General features: G+C 35.7%; 1 protein-coding gene across 5 annotated transcripts in view; it reads left to right on the top strand.

Annotated features, from left to right (window-relative positions):
* KLHL4 (kelch like family member 4) overlaps window positions 1-13228 on the top strand; it is a 100061-nt gene extending 86833 nt beyond the window's left edge. For 4 of the 5 annotated variants that reach the window (XM_074834786.1, XM_074834788.1, XM_074834787.1 and 1 more), the window contains exons 7-11: window positions 2867-3091; window positions 5505-5667; window positions 8837-9049; window positions 10647-10818; window positions 11572-13228. In XM_074834786.1, coding sequence (XP_074690887.1) covers window positions 2867-3091; window positions 5505-5667; window positions 8837-9049; window positions 10647-10818; window positions 11572-11631 — 833 coding nt within the window. In that variant the 3' untranslated portion in view covers window positions 11632-13228. Of the gene's footprint in view, window positions 1-2866; window positions 3092-5504; window positions 5668-8836; window positions 9293-9844; window positions 10819-11571 lie in introns of all 5 variants that reach the window. The other variant, XR_012624544.1, reaches the window with a different exon arrangement.
* The last annotated feature ends 9993 nt before the right edge of the window (window positions 13229-23221 follow it).

The following is a 23221-nucleotide window of genomic DNA, read 5'->3' as shown; positions in this document are numbered from 1 at the left end:
GCAAGAATCATACGTTTGTAAATAATAGACATACATCTTGAAGTGCAGACTAAAGAAGTTTGACTCAGATGGTTAAATTTAAAATTAAGTTTTGTAGAATTTGTGCATATATTTTGACTTTACAAATCAGAAGAGAAAATTAATATTCAAAATATTTCAAGATTCATTTAGTGTTGTGTTAGAACCTTGTGCTCCATTTTTTGACAAAAGTTAGAAGGCTGGAAAAAATTTTAAAGAAGAGGAAAATAAACCCAGAAAGTATTACTAAACTATAGAGAACTTAGCTAAAGCTTATCAACCCTTATAAAATTTCATATGGAAAGATTTGTCTCTTTCATGAGTGCAACAGTACGTGCCACTTTTTTTCAGGACTTCATACACAGGGTTTTTTAAGGTTGTAGTTGAAAGTTAAGTCTTACAAAGTATTCCAGTTTTTATTATATGATTTTCACAACTGCAATCAGCTTACAGCTTTACACATACACTATTTTTTTAGTAGGCAGCATATTGAATAATTTTCTACAAAAATCTTAACTTCAAACTCACAGCTTGGAGCCAAAGAACTATAATTAGTTTAAAGTCTAGCAACTTGCTGAACGGTATTACTTTTAGCTGTGTGAGTTCACTTTTAATAGAATCACAAAGAAGCTAATCCATTTCATGGTTTGCAAAAAGTTGCTGATGACTGATTTTTCCTATATGAGAGACCTTGCAGAGCTACCTTACTATCACTATGTGATCAAATCAAGTGCAAAATACACATTCATCACCATCACAACATGAAAACGCTCATTCCTAGGGCAATTTAGCAAAATGAAGTTAAACTGTAGCAATTAGTATAGCTTCATTAGCGATACTGATTATTTATGAATTATATAAAACAACCAAGAATTCAAGGTAATTTTTAAACTAACTTCTACCAAAATAAGAATAAAATTTTCTAACAGTTTTTCCTCAGTAAAGGTTATGCAAAGAAAGGGCTATTTCAGTCAACATCTGCACTTCCTGTTGGTGCCTCTCTTACTTATTACCTTGGAATAAAGCCAATTGTTTGAACTTTTGCCTTTTGATGGTTAAGAAGAACAGCACTTCCTCTCCTCCCTGCTGTCCTCTACAGCTCTGACTCACACTTGGAGCCTGTGCTGGACTGTAAGATAAAGGAAACAGCACCTAAGAGACTATGATGCACTGGAAGAACAGTTCCAAGAAGGGAGTAACTACCACGTCTGGCAATAATATGCTTTCTGTGATAAACAAAACTCTCAGGGAATGCCAGGTTTGGCTTTGTGCTTATCTCAGGTGGTATATGAAGTCAAATCTCAACTTCAAATGATCAAAAGAAGATCAAAGAGCTACTTCTGGGCTTGTATTTTGAAAAATGAATTTATGCCTAAACCACATTAACTTTCAAAACCTACCTTCTAGCCTCTGTAAAAATTACAGCCTACAGGGTATGTATGAACACACTGTATACCTTTATGTATTTTTCCTGTTTTTTAGTTAGTGTGCGAGATACTTCTTTTGAAGCTGAGAACTCTGGGGCACTCACATATTAGCATAGCATAAATGAAAAGGAATCAAAGCAAAGAGCAAACAGACTAACAAAATTGAAAGAACAGTCAAAGAAATCCAATTGCTCAGAATAAAAGACGACAAGAAAGGGGAAAAAGTCGAATTTCTTTCTCTTATTGCAGATGGATCTGGTAGATTCCTTCCCAGTCTATGCATCCAGAAATGCATGTAGAGGAGAGAAAAAAATATAATAAGCTCTTATTTCACTGAATTTATTGAGTATAGCAGATGATCTCTAGCAGATCTCTAAAGCAAATGCTCCCTTTCTTTTCTGCTTTATTGCATGGTTGCTTGACTGTTGTAAATCATTCCTTAGCCACTAACTGCCTATTGTAATTCTCAAAATACTGCTCTAGTCTCAAATCCCAGTCAAGGAACAGGCAGGAAATCTGCTCTGTTTTTCTCATTTGGTTGCCTTCAGTTGAGCTGCAGCTGAGCTCCGTGGTGCACTGTGTGTGCAACTTGCAATTGATTCTTCCACCTTGGTTGTTACTCAGCTATCTCCCCACAATGCTAAATCAGTTCCTGAAGGAGCAATTATGGCTGCTGAGTGACTGACAGGAGCCAGCGCATGGAAAAGTGTCAGTTTTGAATGGCAAAGAGCTAGGGCCTTATGAATAGTTGCAGTAAAAAAATTACTAGTAGATCAGTGACCTGAAAAAACTGAAAATACAGCTTATACGTTACAGCAGACAAGCAGTTATTTCAAGGCTGCTGCAAAGGTGAACCCCAGGGAAGCTACTTGTGGGAACCAAGTTTGTCTTCTGCCTGTCTCCATCATAAAAAGGAAAATATCCAAACCATTCATGAAGATGCATGCCCAAGTCCCAACACAGACACGTGGATACATTTTCTATTTTTGATACCACTAATGGTTTAAGCACAAACATGGTCAAGGAGTACACATCTGTGAAGTACCATATTCATAAGGAATATAAAAAAACCCCAAACAAAACCAAACTATGAATAACCTACACTCACGGTATTTAAATGAATAACAGATTTAACTTATCTCCAAAATTTTCAGTATTAAAAAATTTGCTGGCTTTCAGTTCTGCATCTTCTTGCCCCCAATTTATTCTCATAGATTTGACAGTCATATATGCATGCAATTAATGCAACTTTCTCACTAGTTTCACATTTCGTAACTGAAGTTCTCAGGGAGCCTCAGTAAAAGTTCACACACAGAATTTCAACGTTTTATAATTTAATAATATTTTGGGTTGTACCAACTACTGATTGCTGGGTACTGATCAGTTCATGGATATTCTCATAATACTTATGTTTTTAACAGGTACCACTACAATTGAAAAATATGACCTTAGGACTAACAGTTGGATACAAATTGGTACTATGAATGGTAGACGATTACAGTTTGGAGTTGCAGTAATTGACAACAAGCTCTATATTGTGGGAGGAAGAGATGGTCTGAAAACTTCTAACATTGTTGAATGTTTCAACCCTATCACCAAAGTTTGGACTATAATGCCTCCTATGTCGACGCACAGACATGGCCTAGGTAGGAGGTGCTCTTTCTTTGTAAATACCTTGCATCACATACACATGAATTTTGATAGACACAAACTCTGTTGACATAACTTTGCAAAGCATTTCATAACATGCAGCAATATTTGTAGAAGATATTTTTCAGACAGAGTTGCCTATTGCCATAATTTTATGACAGTGATACTAGTTAGTATTCACCTAAATTGCACTGGTCTTCCAGAGTTAATTTTGCTTTTACAAAGTTCCAAAACATAACCAACAGTGAAAATAATCAACTCTTTGTCCAATGTAGCGGTCAAGAGATATGTTTGCAATATAGTAACAATCTGATTTTAATTTTTTTTTTTTAATTATGACTTAAGTTAAGCCCATAGGTACCAAACACCTCTGAAAATCAGATCAGAGAATTACCCACATGGAAGAAAACATTGCGGTAAGGAAATAAGTACAACTTCACTAATAATTAGCTAGCAGCTAAGCACCACACAGCTCCTTGCTCACTCCTCTCCCCTCCCAGTGGGATGGGGAGAAGAATCAGAAATAAAAGTAACACTCATAGGTTGAGATAAGAACAGTTTAATAAATAAAATAAAATATAATAATGACAATAACAATAATAGAATAATAAATCAATTGTAATGAAAAGGAATACAATTTGAAAAAAAGAGAGAAATAAGCCCAAGAAAGACAAGTGACGCACAACGCAATTGCTTACCACCCATTGACTGATGCCCGAGCAGTGATCCACTCCCCAGCCAGCTCCCCCAGTTTCTATACTAGGCATGACATCCCATGGTATGGAATAGCCCTTTGGCTAGTTTGGGTCAGCCGTCCTGGCCATGCTCCCTCCCAGCTCCTTGTACACCTGCTTGCTGCCAGAGCATGGGAAACTGAAAAATCCTTAACTTAGCATAAGGGCTACTTAGCAACAACTAAACATCAGTGTGTTATCAACATTGTTCTCCAAAACACAGCACTGTACCAGCTACTAGGAAGAAAATTAACTCTGTCACAGCCAAAACCAGGACAAGGTCTTTACTGCACAATAATCCTTAACGTTATTCACAGTGAATGAATAATATGAATATGAAATCTAGACTTTACTTCTGGAACTATAAAAAAATAAGGATAAGTTTACAGTTGAGGAGACTGTAAGGGAGGGAAGATGAGGATTTCTGAATGATTGACATATCACAGTTCTTATAAAAAAGCTGGCTTCTCCAAAGTTTACAGAAGCAGATATTACTTGGAATCACTGGTAAATTCAAATGACATAGAATATTTTTATTTTAATGAATAATAGAAAAAGATTGATCCAGAATTATCTGGTAAAGCTTTGCAGCCTATATCACCTTCTCCGTTGCTTGGCGGAGAAAGTATAGCGTAGGGTTGTTACCAGCTAGTCTGTCAAATTTATAAAAGCAAATACTAGTAGGTAGCAAAGGGAAAGAAGACAAAACATATTAAATAATTCTCACTGAAGTCTTTATAATTACCAACTGCAGGGGCATAATTCTACCTAACAAGTAGGTCACAGTGGTAAATTTGAGTGCTTAAAGTTAGGCTTCTATCTGTGTGTCAGCCTGGTTTGCAAAGCTGCCTTACACTTACAGCTCCTATTAACTTCAGTGTGATTTTGTGGAGAGTTAGCACTTTTGAAAAAATCAGGCCATGTATATTTAGGCCTGAAAAGACAGATTTAGAAAACTTTTAAGCAGCTAGATTCAAACATTTCCCCTTATCTAACAAAGGAAGAAAACAGCAGCGGCAGCAGCAGCTCCCCAAAGGAGGGGCACCAAAGCCCCTCTCTCTGGAGAAGGACAATGACACAGGCTACATCCAGAGCTTTGCAGAGATGGCCAAGTTCCCTCTCCTGTGCCTCAAGGACAACAGATACAAGCCAGCTCCTATCCAAAAGTGTGTTCCCCTTACAGGCATTAAAATGTTATGGTACTTTAGAAGTAAGGACTATCCATTCACTCAGGCTTCATGCTGGCAAGACTACAGAGCTTCAGCTGGCTCAGAATAAGGATAGGTGGTTTGATTTGGGCATATTTTTCATTGCCTGGCTCAACCTTTGCGTTTTTTTAAAACAGTAGCATTGTTTCTCATGTAGGGGCTCAAATTTGTTTCAGAACAAGGTCAATAGAAGTGGAAGAGATAAAAGTCCAAGAAGAGAATATCAGAACTAAAGCAGCTTTCCTCTAATCTTTTGGCACAAGATAAGACTTATTCAGAAAAACACTGTATATGAAGAATTTTGTTTATCTTTGTTTATTCTGCCAAATGACAAGGCAGCTTTTAGATAGTTTAATACCAGCTGAAATTGCTTATCTGCATACAGGGATTTAAAGTATGAAGTTAATACGCTATTGGTCACTGAAATTATTAGATACTGTAATTTGTCCCTAATTCTATCTTTCAAGGAGTAGCAATGCTTGAAGGACCAATGTATGCTGTTGGTGGCCATGATGGATGGAGTTACCTTAATACCGTAGAAAGATGGGACCCCCAAGCACGGCAATGGAATTATGTTGCTAGCATGTCAACCCCTAGAAGCACTGTAGGGGTTGCAGCATTAAATAGCAAGTATGTCAATAGGAAAAACTTTCTTTGATTTTTCATTTGCTTCCTTCTTTGGAAATACAGTTTCTTAAATTTTCTTTTTAATCTTATCGTAATTAATCACATCAAGAAAAGAAAGAGAAAACATAATGTACAAAAATAAGAAAAGAAAGCTCTTCCTCCGTTGCATGGTAAATTGTTTTCAAACTTGTAGTTGTGTTTTAAACATATTTCAGCCCTTTTAAGTTAGAGGAATTAGAAAATGTTGTTACATGCATATAAGAATTTCTAGAATACCACATAAGGGGACCTACAAGAAAGCCAGAGATAGACTTTTTATAAGGGCATATAGTGATAGGACAAGGGGTAATGGCTTTAAACTGACTTTTAGCTTTTAAAGAGGGCAGATTTAGATTAGATATAAGGAAGGAAATCTTCCCTGTGAGGGTGGTGAAGCACTGGGACAGGTTGCCCAGAGAAGCTGTGGCTGCCCCCTCCCTCAAGGGCCAGGTTGGACGGGGCTTTGGGCAACCTGGGCTAGTGGAAGGTGTCCCTGCCCAGGGCAGGGGGATTCGGACTAGAACATCTTTAAGGTCCCTTCCATCCCAAACCGTTCTATGATTCTATAAGATCAGCTACTTTAAAAAAATATTCTAAATTTATATTTACATTTTAAAATCACTGTGTCTAAGGAAGCACCATTTGAAAGAAGCTGTACGGAAATGAAGTCATCCATCCGTTACTTTACACCTCCTGCATGCATCTACAATTTTAACATACAAGTTGACAGTCAATAATAATTTTTAAAAGGTTCAAGGTATATGGTGTGTTCAAAAGGAAGTCAAGTTTAATAATAAGGTGTGGAATAAACAGCCTTCTATAAGTCTTATTCTACCCAGATTTATTCTGCCCTTCATCTATTGCTTAAACACACTATCATGTGTTCACTGTACACTGGTTTTCCCAACAAGATTTTCAAAACTTATTTAAACATCCTCCTAAGACACTAAAGCCACTCAAGCACTTTTACATGGGAACAGAAACGTGTGAATCTACTGTGTAATCCGCAGTAAACAGCGTTACACCGTTACATACTGTTGTACATTTCCATTTGAAAGTAATTTTATTTTAGGATGAGGAATAACAATTCATAAATTAATACCTAACAGAATTTTATTTTCATTCTTCAGCAACATAGGATAGTGCTGGAAATACAAAAACCGTGTAAAAGGCCCCAGGTTATGTTGGAGAGCATGGCTTCAGCCAACCTTCCTTCTTACTTAGATCTGTGGAAAGCTCTTAGCAATGACAGTTTGTAAGGCCTGGGAATATTACAGTTGCAGGCAGACCACTGCATTTATCATGAAACTTTATCACTGGCTTCCCTGTTAATTTCTTAAATTCCAGAGAAAGAGAAGGATAAAGAGCAGCAACAAAGACATCAGCAAACAGATACATGCAAATACAAAACTTCTTCACATACAAGTCACGGTTCTGCATTCAAACATGACATGATACTAATCATTAACTCAAAAGGCCAAGAGAGGCAGAACTGTCTGTTCAAGTGCCTGTTGTATCTCAGAGGAAATGTTTTCAGCACAAACTTCACCAGAAACTCCTGTTGGTACCTTCCACAGCAACATGCAGGAAACCACTTTGTCAAAGAGGAAATCCAGCCTGATCCTGACTCTGTTCTCAATCACTCCTGATACAAGCTGTCTCCAGCCTGGCTTAAATCACGTCTGTTAGTCTAGTGATGTAATTTCTGGCATACCAGGGGAAGTCAAGATCAAACGTCCATCATTCTGTGCTACTGCTGTGGTCTAACCAAGCAGAATGCTTCGCCTTTTCCTGTTTCCCTAAGTCATGCCATAGTTTCTGAGGGGCAACACTTTTTGATCAATAAATGGTCTATTGAAAACATCAGTCAATAATGGTATATTTGTTCTTTTACTTAGAGAAGGGGAAACATTACCATGTTTCTAGACACATTATGGAAAACAAAAAATCCCAACCAATCTGTTTGTATATACAGTGATTTCCTCTCTCTGTGAAAGCTGTGTAAACAAGTAGTCTGTATCTAATGGCATGATGTGAAAAGTAAACAAACCAAGTCCTCATGTTTTTTATTGGTCAAGCAACAAACTGCACAACCAAACTCAAGTCTATCTTCCCTTCACAAACGTTAGAAGAGAGAGCTAGAAATTTTCTATTATTCTAACAGTGGTCAAGAATTTTCTAGTTAAATTATACATCAGAGGGGTCTAAAATTTTTTCCAGTCACTGGAGAAAAACAGGCACTTCTCAACCAAAATTAAACTGATCTGTTTTAGGTGACTTTGTACAAGTCCATGTGTTCCCTAGGTCTTTTAATTAGTTGCACTTAGTAAATTCAATTTCATGGCAGTAAGTAACAGCCAGGATATGAAAGGGACCTGAACAATTGGCATATTCAATGTTTAAACATGTCTGCTGTTACGTCCAGTATGCATACTATATAGTGTAGCAGCATCTAAGTTAGCTTGAAATACAAAAGAAATTCAGGATTTGTAAAATTGATTGACAAAAAGCCACAAACCCCCCATGCTTCTTAATGGGGATTTCCACCATTTATTCTTACCTCAGCTAGTTTAAATCTCCAGTTTTTTGCTTAATGCCTTTAGGCTGAACAGACAAGATGATATACCTGTATGGTAACTCTGTCCAGCAGATTTTCTTAAATACATTGGAATATATTGAATATATTTTTGACATATGTTTTTGATATATATATTATTAAAGCTCTTTTACATATTAACAGTATAGGAAAAATGCTTAATGTGATACTAAGATGTCAAATACTCCATAAGCCTGTCATAGGGAATACTACCAGTATGTTTCAAACATATGTAGTATCTTTCAATTAAATTCTGTCTATAGCTCACATTTAAAGAAGCTGCCATGTATTTTTAAGCTTAATTTTCATATGTGACTGCTTGAAAATTTACACTGCAAATGAAGAATATGCATTCCTTCATACAGCATGCAAAACCCTTTGTGCAAGGAAAGTTCCAGAGCATAGCTGTCAGATAGCAAATAATGGGCATAATGATAATTTTAAAGTGGTCTGAATGAAGTTAACCAAATAAAATTCCTATTAAAATGAGAGACTAAAGACTGAAATTGTTTGCCTTCTTGTGGGTAATTATCCCAGACTGTATGCTGTTGGTGGACGAGATGGGAGCTCATGCTTAAAATCAATGGAATGTTTCGATCCGCACACAAACAAGTGGAGTATATGTGCTTCGATGTCCAAGAGAAGAGGGGGCGTTGGTGTTGCAACATACAATGGGTTTTTATATGCTGTGGGAGGTCATGATGCACCTGCTTCCAACCACTGCTCTCGACTTTCCGACTGTGTAGAAAGGTAAAGAATTTTTTCTTTTTCTTTTTTTTTAGCATTCCAGGAAGGAAATCTAAAATAATTTATAGCAACAAGGGAAATCTCTTCACAATTGGAATGTTATGTTTGTAAAACACGTTATGCTTTTTAAAATAATATTCTTATTTCCAATGCTCTTGTGATAACAGAACAATTAACCTTAAGAAGCAAATTCCTCTCAGCTCCCCCTTCTATTTGAGCTGCCCAGGAGCCAGGTGAAGACAACAAGTAAGACAAATTCAACACATGACCTTTCTATTTCTCAAGTGCCAAAAATCTAGGTTTGGGCTACTTGTGTCATATATTGTAGGAACTAAATACTTTTCAGTTGTGTCTTCCTCTAATAGTTTGGCTGATATTGACCAAAAGGTTAAAATTATAATATCACATACTCAAACAGGCAGTACTCACTACACAGGTGTTTTCTGATGGAGGAGACTGATAGAAAGAACCTTATTTCTGTAAGAAACTATGTTGCTTTAGGAAATGGGGCTAAAATATATGCTAAGAGTCTAATTTAGGAAGCAGGGAAAAAAGTAAACATGCACCAAAGCACACCACTATAGCTTGAATTCACTCTTTAAAACTAAATAGTACATTAATACATCGGCCTAATCATTTTGGTAGCACACAGGTGTAAGCAGTGAAATCCTGGCTTTATATCAATTTCTCTAAGTAATTACCATTAAAATGAAAATACTGTTTATCTAATCCTTATTTAATCTCCACTGATGAGCACAGTTCTTAAGAAAACGCAAATTCTGGACATTTCTTTTTCAGAAACAGAAGTATTGTGTGTCAAATGTTGCTTTGCCACTGTGGTGGCATGTGGCACAATGTAGGAGGACAAGAGAACACTTGAGCCCTGGGTGAGAAAGGAAAATAATGAGTGGGGACAACTCCTCTGGCTGTTTAATGGGCCGTGGGTATCCACTGACACTTGTGTCATTTGGGGACAAGAAAAGAAAACTGAGCAAGTATTCAACTCCCTGTTTGAATACCAATGGCTAAGTTTTGTTCTCAGTTAGATGGTGAAAAGCTGGAACTACCCTGGAAATCGTTTGAATTTATATGGGAAACTGACTGAGTATATACCAGAAATAAAATCAATACTGATATGAAAACCTGCCAGGCATTTTGTGTTACAAACTTTTATCAAGTCTGTGAGATATTTAACTTCTGTTACACTGAAATTTTCTGAAAACATTTGTTCTGACAAGGAAAACAAAAATCTTTATGGAGAAAAGAAGAGTAATATATTGGAATTAACTTTGCTGAGTCAACTGATGGCCATGCTATCATTCCCTCAGGCCTCATTTATACTTAAAATGTATTGATTGTTTAATCTGATAAAAATGGAGAGCCTGTAATCAAAAAGTGAAAATATGGGCATTTTTCATGTGCTTCAAGATCCCTCTAGTGGCTAAATTAAGTATTTAATCACATTACTCATAATTCTCTATACTAGTTCATGGTGTAAACTGAACTACAATTCAGGAGAAAATAAGCAAATATCAGTAATTTGAATTTGAAATATGTTTCTACAATGTATTTTTCTAAATTTGATCATAAAACATCCTAGGTATGATCCTAAAACAGATGCTTGGACAACAGTGGCCCCCTTGAGTGTACCTCGGGATGCTGTTGGAATTTGTCCTCTGGGGGACAGGTTATATGCTGTTGGGGGCTATGATGGCCATACATACCTGGATACTGTGGAGTCCTACGATGCTCAAAATAACGAATGGACAGAGGTAATAGGAAGAATTGCCTAATAAGTAATAGGAATTCTTCCTGCAGATAGGAAGAATTCCGTCTGAATAATGGACAAACTAAAAATTATTATGTTGCAAAATTATCACTGTTTTTGTGAAAAATGGTATATTAGGATGCAGTAATACTGTAGTTGGGCTTGTATAAAATATCAGTTGCCTCTCCTGTGAAATAACTACAATTTTTTCAGACTAAAGGATGGAGGCAGTGCATGGGCAAGTGAGCCAGGTTGCACAAATCATTTTATACTTGAAGTGTTTAAATTCACTGCTGTTAGCACTGGCGTGTGTTTGTCAGCAGTGTCCTCTACTGGTGGCACTGCCAAGCTTTCATATTTATGACCATCACTACTGAGACCAAGAGGAAATATTTAAAACTATCAAGATCCTACTCAGTCCGTGGTTCTCGAACATAGGATATGAAGGACTTTTACAAGTTAAGAGCAACAACATCAGCCTACACTCCTGTAACTCTCAGTGGCTGCTAAAGCCTTTTCCCAAAAAGTCAAAACTGTGTTTTTAGAGCTGTAGTTGAATCCAATTTTTTTAGCAGTACAGTAGTTTGAATAAACAAATTGCTTTCCTTTTAATCTGCAAGCAGTTTCTTCTAGTCCCATCCATAGGAGTCTACTAAAAACCTTTCCTCCTTTTTCTTTTCCTGTTTTTGTTTTTGTTTGTTTTGTTTGTTTGTTTGTTTTGTTTTGTGGTTTTTTGTTTTGTTTTTTGTTTGTTTAGGAAGTTCCTGTCAATATTGGAAGGGCTGGAGCATGTGTTGTTGTTGTGAAGTTGCCCTGAGGACTAAAATATTGTGAAACTAAACTGGGTGGAGTTTCATGAAGACATTTCCACAAAGCAGTACTGACTATACACATCTCACTAGTCCTTCATTATAGAGAATACTTATCTCTGAGCCATTATGCTATTAGAGCACAAAAGTGTCTTCCTGCACTACAAAAATTTTGCATAAGTCAATTATTTTATTATGCCTAATACATAAAAATTCAATAATGTTTAAATAGTTCCAGTTTGTTACAAAAGTGTATCTGTTATTTATAAAATGCAGTAGTAAAGTGATAAACGGGTGTATAAGATTTGATAAACTTTGTTCTTTTCTCTGTTGGCAGTAATGCTAATGTTTCTAAAAAGAGCTTTTATATTCTAAGTAAATGAAAATGAATAAGAGAGAAACACCTTCAACATCGAACTGCACAGAAGTAAATATTTGCCCATAAATATCAGTGGCAACACAATATTCTCTGCAGAAGTAACTTCATTTTTATACTCAGAAATTAAATTACTAAATTAACTTTAAAATCAAATCAGAGAAGCATAGAATTTGGTTGTTATTCAACCTCCAACATTGCTAGTACTGTGACAGAATGCCCATTTTTAGCAGTATATTAAATTGAATTGTGCAAGTTAAAAAAATAGTAGGGCTAAAGTATCTTTATGTTATTAACTATGTGCCAACAGAAAGAAATCTCTTTTGTCAAAACACAATGCTAATATAATTTGCAATCATTTTCACAGTGCACAGATATGTGATATTTTAATGCTGATCAGTGTGTCAGGTTATTCATGGATTCATCTTTGCCCACTAACCATCTGTCAGTATGCATTAAACTAATTTGACTATTCTTGGGATAATCACCATGCATTAAATTTTAAAACAGTCATATAATTACATTCCTTGAATATAACTTACAAAATGAAATTTTTATATCATATTGATATGACAATCTTTGACCTCAGCTGAAGATTACCAGCTTTCTCTCATGTACAGCAGAAATATGGTAAGAAAAAAACCACATCCACTGTGTAACATTATATAGCATTTATATAAGCATGTTTATGGTTTATTTGAAATTAAGGGAATGCTAAGAATCAAGAATAAACAGGAAAAGAAACACCTGAAAACAGCACATAATATTCCACATGCATGATATTTTCTTTTTGTGTGCCAATTTCTAATGAAGGCTTTTATTTGTTTTGCATTAATTTCATTTTTTTATAATTTCAAATGCTGAAAGTGTATTTTAGAAAAAGAATGTATGTAAGATATTTTATGCTGTAAAGCACAATATTTGGAGAGTATCTACTTTAGTGTTTCTTATGTTGTTTTGTCAGTATCAGAAAATTCAGGAAAGAGGTGAAAATTCTCTGAACATGTAGACTAACTTTCCTGATAGGATACTGTGTTTTCAGAATTCAGCATTATGTTATTTTAAAAAATTTATAGTATTAATCCTATTGAATGCTTCTAAAGATAAAATCTCATAAGCATATTTATAAAAAGAAAAACATTTTTAACTTTAAAAATCAATTATGTTTATATATAGCATGCTACATTCAAATAAACTTTACTTTCTCTGCTAAGAAAATTCAGACTGTATTTTAACAACTTTGTGGGTTTTATTTTACATCTTTTCAAGAATAGAAAACACAGAAGTATCAATTGCATTTTTGTACTCTAAAAGATCCTGTCTTAGTGTCCTTTTGCATCTGGTCCGCATAAAGTAAAATTTACCTTCCTTCTAACACTTCCTTTTAGATAAAGTTCATATTTTTTCTTTCTTTGAGTTAAAAATAGTTAGCAATACTGTCCTGTTAGGGTGCCCTTTCTGTGAAAGGGGCTCACACACCCCAGCCTGTGGCAACCTAAGATGATTGCCTGCAGAGGGTTGAAACTACAGTACATTTTAAGATGATTTCTTTTGGGGACATTACATGAGGCTGCCCTACAATAGAAACTTATCAGTGTATCACCTTAGAACTACCTTCATTTAATTGTGAATTTCTAGATCAACACACAAATGTCTTACTCGGTGGGCCAGGAAATGAGCTTTATTTCATAACTTTTTATTTTGTATCTATTTTTGTGGAGGAAAAAAACCAAACCCAAACCACAAAGGAAACCCCCTACCAACCCAGAACAACACAAAAAGCCAAGCAATGGGGAACAAACCCTGAACTAGCTAGTGGGTCATGGGTTAGAGAATTCACATTGTAGGAGGAAGATATTTTAATTTCTTACCAAATCAATAATCTGAAGCAAATACAAGGGGGCTAACCACTAAGCTTGACAGTGAATCTGCATAGTAAGACATTTGTGAATATGAGGTGAATGGTAATTTTATATCTCTCTCCCCTGTCCTATAGGGAACCTGTCTGACCACCTACCTAGAACATCTTTTTGCAGCAAATATTAACTTTTAAACACTAATAATAAAAATACTCACAGTTTTGCTCTATTCATTACCATCTCTGCTTAGGTCATGCAACAACCATGTCCACTCTTCTATATAAAGACTTGTGTGGATCACAGGGAGAGAGTCACTATTGCTTATCACTCAGGCTCTAAAACCATGCTTTTCTCATGTTCTCCTGTAACAGGACACCACTGTTTCCAGCAACCAGTATAACCTCATTTATTCTACTCTACTCTTGCACATTTTTAAAAATCTAAAATACAAATTATACAAACAATGTACAACTAACACCAAGATACTTGCAAGAGGCACATCAGAATAGACACTGATAAACTGCCACTACCAAGGGGTCTTTCTCACAGAGCCTCTGCTTGGAATTTGAAGTTGCCCTGGGGTAAAAGAAGGCACACACTCTCAAGTAAGAGAAAGCGGGTGTGGGTCCTTAGCTAGTAGAGTGGCTTATATCTAAAAACCTAACCAAGTCTACATTAAGGAAAGAAAATGAAGACTTAAGCATAGAAGAGATCAGTTTTGAAGAATGGAAACTGTGGGTGAGTACCTTAATGCAAACACACAGGACCAGTCCTTGAGAGCTGCGTGGCTTGCAAGTGTTTTCAACTGTAGAGATGACATAGATCTCCCCTGTCTTTGTCCCCTCTTTCAGCTTGCAAATTTTATTAAATGCTTTATCAGTAAACAAGGCATGAGACTTAGGAAAAACACAGAGCTATAAATAACCCCCTTAAATGTATCTTTAAATATACTACCATTTCCATCGTTTAATAAAGTCTCAAAAATATTAGATTAAAATTACACCTTCTGTATTTCTTTACTGATCTCTAAAGAAATCATGTCATAAGGTTTGCTTATTTAAAAAACACCATAAGAAAGAAAATTTGTAGCATTCTTCTAGCTTGCAGCATGCAGCTACATTTATCAGTTTGATAAATTCAGTACCTCTTCCTACCATGAATCGCAACCACTGAGGTGGAGTATGTGAATATTTGCATTTGTGTGCTATGTGATGAGATGGTCTAGTAATTTCTATGGCAAGGCTGTGGTAACCAGTACACTTTCTAAAAATTTTAAGTTTAAGGCCATACCTTGTTATAGAAACAACACAAAGTTAAATATGGGTAAGGGGAAATGGGAAAAGATGGGAAGGGTATTAAGCAGAGAAAAGTCAGAGAGCAATCTGAATGCGACCTTACAAACTAAAGCAGCCAGCTTAGGGAGGAATGGATTTAAAATCCAGATGTGAAGAACTATTTCTGCATCTTCCTCTTCTTGAGTGAAAACTCAAGCTTCTGTGTGCAGAGGTGGTACTGAGGAATTTGCTATTAAGGTGCCATGGGAAGCAGAAGTGATGAAGTATCTGTTTCTTTACATGATACTTTTACATGCAACTGTGCAGCTGGGAATTAGGTTGTGCACAGGCTGGCAACTGTTTGAAGCTGTTGATATGAAAGGTCATATCAACTTGTAAAGAATAAGAGGACTATTACACACTCACATTCTGAATTAATTTCAAAATAATCTATTTTAGGATGAAATTATGGCAAAAATTATCATGCGATTAAAACCTTAAGTACTAGAAAATATCAATATAAAATTTGAGCACATACTCGAATTTAAGCAATAAAATGGCACAACTGAATTTTCTAGAGAAACAGTTTCTCAGTGTTTTTAGTACTAAAGTTCATTTTAGCTTTTCTTCTGCCACATTATTTGTACAGCAGTGAAAAGTCATGTGAAAGGAAACTAGCAATTCACAAAAGGAAACTGGACACCTAACAGGAAGGTAGAAGAAAAGCAAACTGGAGAGAATTTGGAGATGTTTAGACATTTTTAGGTGAGAGGGAGCACTAGAGATGTTCTCTGATGAGGTGTCATCCCTTCATATTTCCTCTGTTTTTCCAAACATGAGTAGATGCAATAGTTACGTGTCATCTTTGCTTATTAGGTATGCTGACAGCTGCACGCACAGTTGGCTCTCTTGCAAAGTGTGGGAGGGAGCCATCCTCTCTTATCTCTGACCTTGTACTGCTCTGTGCCTTTTATCATGACTCTTGCTGGCAGAATGATTATTATTTGTGCTATTTCTTTTTTGCACAAATCATTGTGTTTTCTTTCTTTTTAAGACTCAGCCCTTAAACCACCTTTTTCCGCTTTGGACTGGGTGATAATCTCCACATGAACTGGACAGCAACAATATTTTAAATAAAGTATGCAAAGCAGGGATATCACCCCATGAAATTGATTCTGAAGGTTCAACTTAACTAATCATGTCTCTATCTACCAGTAGGAGATATTTAGGTAAAGAGCATAAGAACCAACTAGCTCAGAAAAATCCCTTCTATTACTTTAGCAATGTTACTTTCATTAATGTAACTGCATTCATCTTCATAAAACATCTACAAGGTAGGAAAGCAGTACTATAGCTATTTACAACTGTCACAGAAAAAATAAATTGTTTCTCTGATGCCATATTAGAAAAAAATACATGAAAGGAAGGACTTAGGCTCAATTATTTCAACACCCAGGTTAATGAATAGTCAAGTCTGTTTTGGACAGTATCTCCACTAAGTCAACCAGATTCATAGAAATTCAAAGCTTATTTGAACTACCTAGTCAACAAACTCATGCTGCCACCTTCTCTTTTTCTGCCTTCTTGGTTGAGGAAATTACAAAAACAGCTTCTCTACAGTACACGCTGAATAGGTTGAAGAGCGAAAATAAATCTTTTAACGTGAAAGGAGACAACTGGTTGCACGTGCCTGGAAGGAACGTCCAGGATAATTTCCTCAAAGAGAATCAATGAAGTGTCATGTGAGGCTAATCCTATCTCTTTCTACATGTGTATTTCTGTACATGGTTATCATATGATGTAAATTTTTTGCTTTCCACCTGACCCTACACTCATTTAGAGATGGGGTGCATGATGCTAAATACATGCTAAATACCTGGGCTTCAGTATCTGACTCCTCAAAAGCAAAATCCTGCACTGAAATTAGCTCATTTTCTCTGACCCTGGACATCATAATAATTGCATGTTGAATAAACTGCAGTTATTTTTTTGTACATTTCAGCATGGGTCCTTCCCATGGGGAATTTTCATTTTATTGATTAGAATTAATTCCTGGAGAGATTAAAGTGAACTTCTGTAACAGTCATCACTGACGTAGTATTTTTAAGAGGTTTGTGCTAAGAGTACTTACAGTTGATGTTCAAGCTTCACCTCTTATTCCCTATGTCCTCTTACAAGGAAAAGGGGGAATTTTATCAGAACAGAAATCCTTTCACTGCCACTTCCCCTCAGAAAGATGAAGGTCTGCTTTTTTCCACAGTAAAACTATATTATTTTTATCTTTAAGATCTCTGCTGACCTCATATCTTGCCAAAGAAACCTGACACAAAATGCTACATTCAACCATTTCTACTTTTCAATAAAGTTCAACTACATCGTTTGCACAGAGTCATTAAAGGTTACACATCTTTCCTTTCTCATGCCCACATCCCTGAGGACTTTTTTCTCCATCACCATTCTACATATGCAAAAAGAATTAAAAACTCTGATCTCTTGTACATGAATAATCATGTTTATGGAGTGTACAGAAGAGGATGGCACTAACTTCACATTATCAAGATTTTCACAAGACAACCATATATGACTGAAGAAATATCTGCCACTTATGGCTTGGATGACTCATTTGGGAAAGACTGTCCAGGAGTGATCTTTTAAATACCATATTTAAAGTACAGATTAACATTTTATACCTAATAATAGAAAAATTATATCTGAAAGCATGATTGCATGTTACTCCAGCAGGAAGTTTAATACAAGACACTTTCACTTCCACATGTCCTTTTTGGTGAGAGAATGAATCTGGTTTAATCAAACTCAATGTCCAAAAAAGTCTCAATTTACAGGAATTGTTAAGAAAATACCCTAAGGTTTAGCCCAAATTATTTCTGTATTTTGAAAGTTACAAAAGTGTTGAAAAATGGGGAGTGGATATGAAGCCTAGGATAATTTTGGGCAAGACTCTGTGAGATTGGATATAAACCCAAGATATCATCTAAGTAACTATAAGAATTTTGATTTTTCAAAGCAGGATTTCTCCATCTTATATTTACTCTTTGTTATCCCTTCTTGTGTCTGTAATTTAGGTGGCATTCCCTGATCCATTAGAGAGGCAGCCTCTTACATTCTCTTCTTTCTTAGATGTAGGCAGAAAAATATATAGAAAAGAAAAAAAACACCCCAAAAAAACAACAAAAAAAAACCAAACCAACTTTGTTACATAGACAAAATAATAAATCAGAGTGCCTCTGAACTGTCAGATGACAGATTGACATTCCGTTAGCAGATTATTGCTTTATCTTCTGTTCCATAGATAAACTTGGGAAAAGGAGACTGTCCCTTTCCCTGAATAAATTCACAACAGAAGTTGAGTAAATTCCAGTAAATTACAACAACTAGTAAAAGTCACAACAATCAACAAGACAGCATCTAACTTCAACTGTAGTCCTCTGAAACTGAAATGTCCTCTGTTCTCCTTCCTCTGCGGGTGAAGTATCCTTCAGAACAATTATATGACTGTTATACACATATATTATCAAAATAACACACTTATAAGACTTTAATCTCTAACTAGGTTTTCTTTTTTCTTCTGGAAATATACATTTCTTCTGAACTTTACAATTTCATGAGCATATCGTTTTTAGTTTTTACGTATATGAGGCCCCCGAGGTAATTTCCTTGTATGTGTTTTCTGGGTTTTTGCTCCTGTTTTTCTATAACCCCTTCAATTTGTGTGCACTTATAAAACTGCTACCCTTTGGCCACATAATTTTCAGCCTTTAAAACACCATAAGCATCTCTCTATTCTATTGCAAAATAGATTATTACAAAAATATTGTAATATCCCTCTAACATATTGCCAAGCAGAAAACATTTTGTAGTATTAAGAGCAAAGCAGAAAATATGAAGAAAAACAAAATAGGCAAAAATAGAGTATAATTTTTCATTGCTTGCATGAAACAGCCTTGTTAAAGCACAGTCTCAACTGATCAGTGCTAGATGTCTTAGAATTGCAGAAACCAAGTATCGAATAGCCTACATTCAAAGTTTACAGGAACTTTGTCAGCATTTCTTCAACCTGTGCAGTAACATGAGATCTTTTTATCACACATACTTCATTTTCTACACAAGATTTTCTCACTGTGAATTTCTTTAGTTACTTGATGTTTGTCAGTGAATTTTTCAGTCAGGGAAGACATGAATCTGTTTAACACAGACCCACTTAATAATCCAAGTCCTATTCCTCAGCAAATTGGATACAAGTTTGCTCATAATTTAGTGCTTGAAGAGTCAGGTATTGGATACTGAGGTTTCCTCATATTGCTTGAGTGTACTGTGAGACCATTGCAGCTCATGAATTCATGAGTTTAGGTTTAACAGTTTACAATACAGGGTTTGCTCAGAAGATGGTGCTATGTGACAATTTTTAAAAAATCCTGGCTCTTACTAAGAATGAGTCTATCTTGTGGTATTTTTTATCCTTTAAACATAAATAAGCTCTTCCCTATTTCATAACCTCGAGAGCCCACTACATTTTAAGTGAAACCGTCTTCAATTCCTATACTTTCACCATGTGCACAAACACACACACTGCTGACCTCTTAAGAGCAATTTTGGAATCAAAGTTACAGCAAAGCACCTTTTATAAGTATTTCCACAGCAACAGTTGGTATTGTTGGCCCTGTGCTTCTCCTGTGCTTTTGGCACACTGAAAAATTTGCCTGTTTCTTCTTTGCTGAGCACAAATCATGAAAACCATTTCTTTAGTTGTGAAAGCTCAACATGCAAAGCCATATGGACAGACAGATGAAGAGAAGCCTGTATTTTCCAATTGGCCCATTACCCACAACAACTAGCCAGCTAGCTCCCACCACTGGAAAGGTATGACTTAACCCAGACACATTCAAAATGCAGTCCCTGAGATGGGGTATCATCTGCACATCTTTGCCTTTTCTGAAAGGGACATGTTTTCTAAGCAAGACAAGTCCATAGATGTTAAGACCGTAAATATAATATAATTCAATGATATTACTTCTGGAATTCAGAAGGAGATCCTGAAGTAAAACATTAAAAAAACCACAGCATATGAATTATTTCTTTCAGAAAATAGAGACCACTTTACAGTCAGCTTTATATGGTTTATAAGACAGTGCTAAATAAAAAAAATTCTAAAAAAATATGGTGGGGAAAGTGAAGTATAACACCACTTGAAAACTACCCTCTTCTCTGTCATACTATAAGGGATAACCATTAATGACTGACTTGTTCTGTCAACTCAAGATAAGCCCAAACTCATAGATTTTTGACCACACTCTGTCTAGGCGAGTTAAAACACTATAAATGTACTAATAATCTGTTATGAACCACAAGTATTATATGGCAAATTTGCTTTTGCTTTTTTAGCACACCCCCCCACAAGACATTGCCTCAATAATTACAACTGTGGGGCAAAAGAAACCTCAAAAGATCTTTATTTCTCAGGTACAAGCAGTAGAGATGGAATGGGATCCAAACATCCAAATGGATTCAATGTCTCAGCTTCCCAAACTGCTCAGTCTCCAACCAGTCCCTCTTACAAGCTAGAGCTAATATTTGAATGCAGCTCTTTACACTAAGAGTCTCAGTGGCTGTCTTTCCCTCCCTTCCTCTCCTCTCCTCCCTCTCATCACCAACCAGGATATTCCAATTTCTTTCAAAATTTGGAAGCATCATTTCCCTAGAGAATGGCTCGGCTATTCTACCCATTACCTGCTCTTCTGTTCTCACAGACTCCTTGAAAACAAATATCCTGCTCTCAAATTCACCAAACCTCTACATGCCAATTACCTGGCTTCTCTACCTTTGAGTTTTTCCTTCTAAAGATTTAGCTTAATAGTTATATGACAGTACTTACATGTAAAATCATGCAAGATAAAATAATGCCAGTTGTCAAGAAAGCAGTCCAAGTAGGAACAGTTTTAATTTCAAGCATTCAAATGTAAGTTACTTTCTTAAAATAAGGATAAAATCAGCACTTCTGGATGAAAAAAAAGCTTATGTGTACAGCTACCGAACAACTGATGATAATTGAAAAACCGCATTCTGCCCAAGACATTTCTGATAAGAATTGATTATCAAAGACCTCATTAGTTTCTTTCACTCTGCACTGTTCGTATTGAACAATAGTAAATAAAAAGTCTTGTGATGATTGTGTCTTTACAACTTTAAGCATTACACTGATACTCAGAAAAACATGTGCTTGTCAGATTCACAGTTGGGAAAAACAGTTTGCCATATAAAGAAAAATTCATTTTAATCAGACTCAGTAATCAGATTCTTTTGTCAAACAAGGAGCCTGCAGCTGCTAGATGGAATCAAACACACTTTAAAAATAAAGAAAAATCACTGTGGCATGTTTTTCCCAAGCAACATTGTACACACTTCATTAACAATATTCTATAAAAATGAGAAAGATTGGAGAGAATAGATCAGGAGCCAAAACAGACATGAAAGAGTAGCAGAAAAAACAAAAAGAAAACTAGAGGGAATAGATTAGAAGAACTCTGAGGAACCTCTCAAACTGCATTTAATCTTTTAAATACAATAAAATACAATATAAAAATCTCATTTGATTATTTCCTACACTGAAGCAAAAGGACCATGAAGCAAAGCAGAAGCAAAGAAGCTGTGAGTATTCAGGAATATTCGTTATAGACTTTTTTCCTGTTTTCTTCCTGCCAACTAAACAATTTTGTCAGATCAGAAAGCAATGTGGTGTTTGGAATCTGTTCCACTCTATACTTAGTATCTTAGAGATGAAAATTGTGTGTGTGTATATATATATTCATGTTTCAATTATTTGGCATGCAGACATAGCAATAGAGTTAAAATTCATAGTGATTAAATGCCAAGAGATTTTTATTTCATTTAGCAACAGAGGATTTAAGGGTCTTAACTGATTCTTAGTTAAAAAACAACAAAATCCAATATGTGCTAGAATTTTCCTAAATTTTAAATGTCAGTCTTGGCCTCTGTGAATTTCACTTTACATATACTTTATTTGTCTGTTATCTCCTTGTATTTGTTCTCTTTAGTTCACAGTCAAGCGCTTTTTTTTTTTTTTTTTTTTTTTTTCCCCCTTCACTAGGTTGTCATTATAAAGCCCTTATAATTCTCTCAGGACTGTCAAGTTTGTTGAGCCCTCCGGAGACACATATAATGCAAGTTCCACTACATATGTTGGCATCTTGTCATAAACCTACTGTAGCTAGAGATGAAAGAAAACTTCTGCTACAGTTATTTCAGGAATATTGTTTGGAAACTGATTCAATAATTGCTACAATCTTGAAAGGATTATAGTCCCATGATTTATTTTTTTTTATTATTATTTAAAACAACATCTTCCCAAGGAAACAACCTTGAAATGTCTTTATGTAGTCTGATCACTTATTTTCCCTCATAGTAACTACCGAGGCAACCCACTTTTTTCCATGTAGCACATATTCATATCATGCCAAAATGGTTGGCAAAATGGCATTGAAGCAAACAGACATGCATAAGAAGAACTTGCTATAAGCCCCACAATATCTTACATCCAGCCTCGACCAATGGAGTGTGTTTTAAAGAAAGCCAAAAAGTTAACTAGGAATCAAAGTATTGTCTATTTGTTTCAAAGTGTACTGCAGAGTTACACATTTTATTCTCAAATTCTCATTTGAGAACAGACACTTGTAAGAGTATAAACACAGGATTTTGTAGAGTTGTGCTTGGATATTGATAGATAATTACAGGTAGCAAGCTGTTGATTTGAGCATGTAACTAACTTGTTTTTCACATGCTAGAGCTGTAGGCTTCCAAAAGAAACTGTTGAGTACATCAGAATAAAAAAAAAAAAACCAAACAAAAACACTCCAAACCCAAAACAAACAAACAAACAAACCAAAACCCAACACCTCCCCATACCAGTCTGCAATAAAATACTGCATTCAAAATCTTTCCCTATTGCTTCCCAGGTGCACATTTTGGACACACAACATCAGCTACATCAAATACTGCACTTGAGGACAATGAATGAGCAACAGTGTGATGTGATGTGATAGATGTAATGCCTCCA

The sequence above is a fragment of the Strix aluco genome, chromosome 10 (genome assembly GCF_031877795.1).
Source record: "Strix aluco isolate bStrAlu1 chromosome 10, bStrAlu1.hap1, whole genome shotgun sequence".
Lineage (NCBI taxonomy): Eukaryota > Metazoa > Chordata > Aves > Strigiformes > Strigidae > Strix > Strix aluco.
Note: the sequence above shows the minus strand (reverse complement) of the source record. Positions and strands in the feature narration are given on the sequence as shown.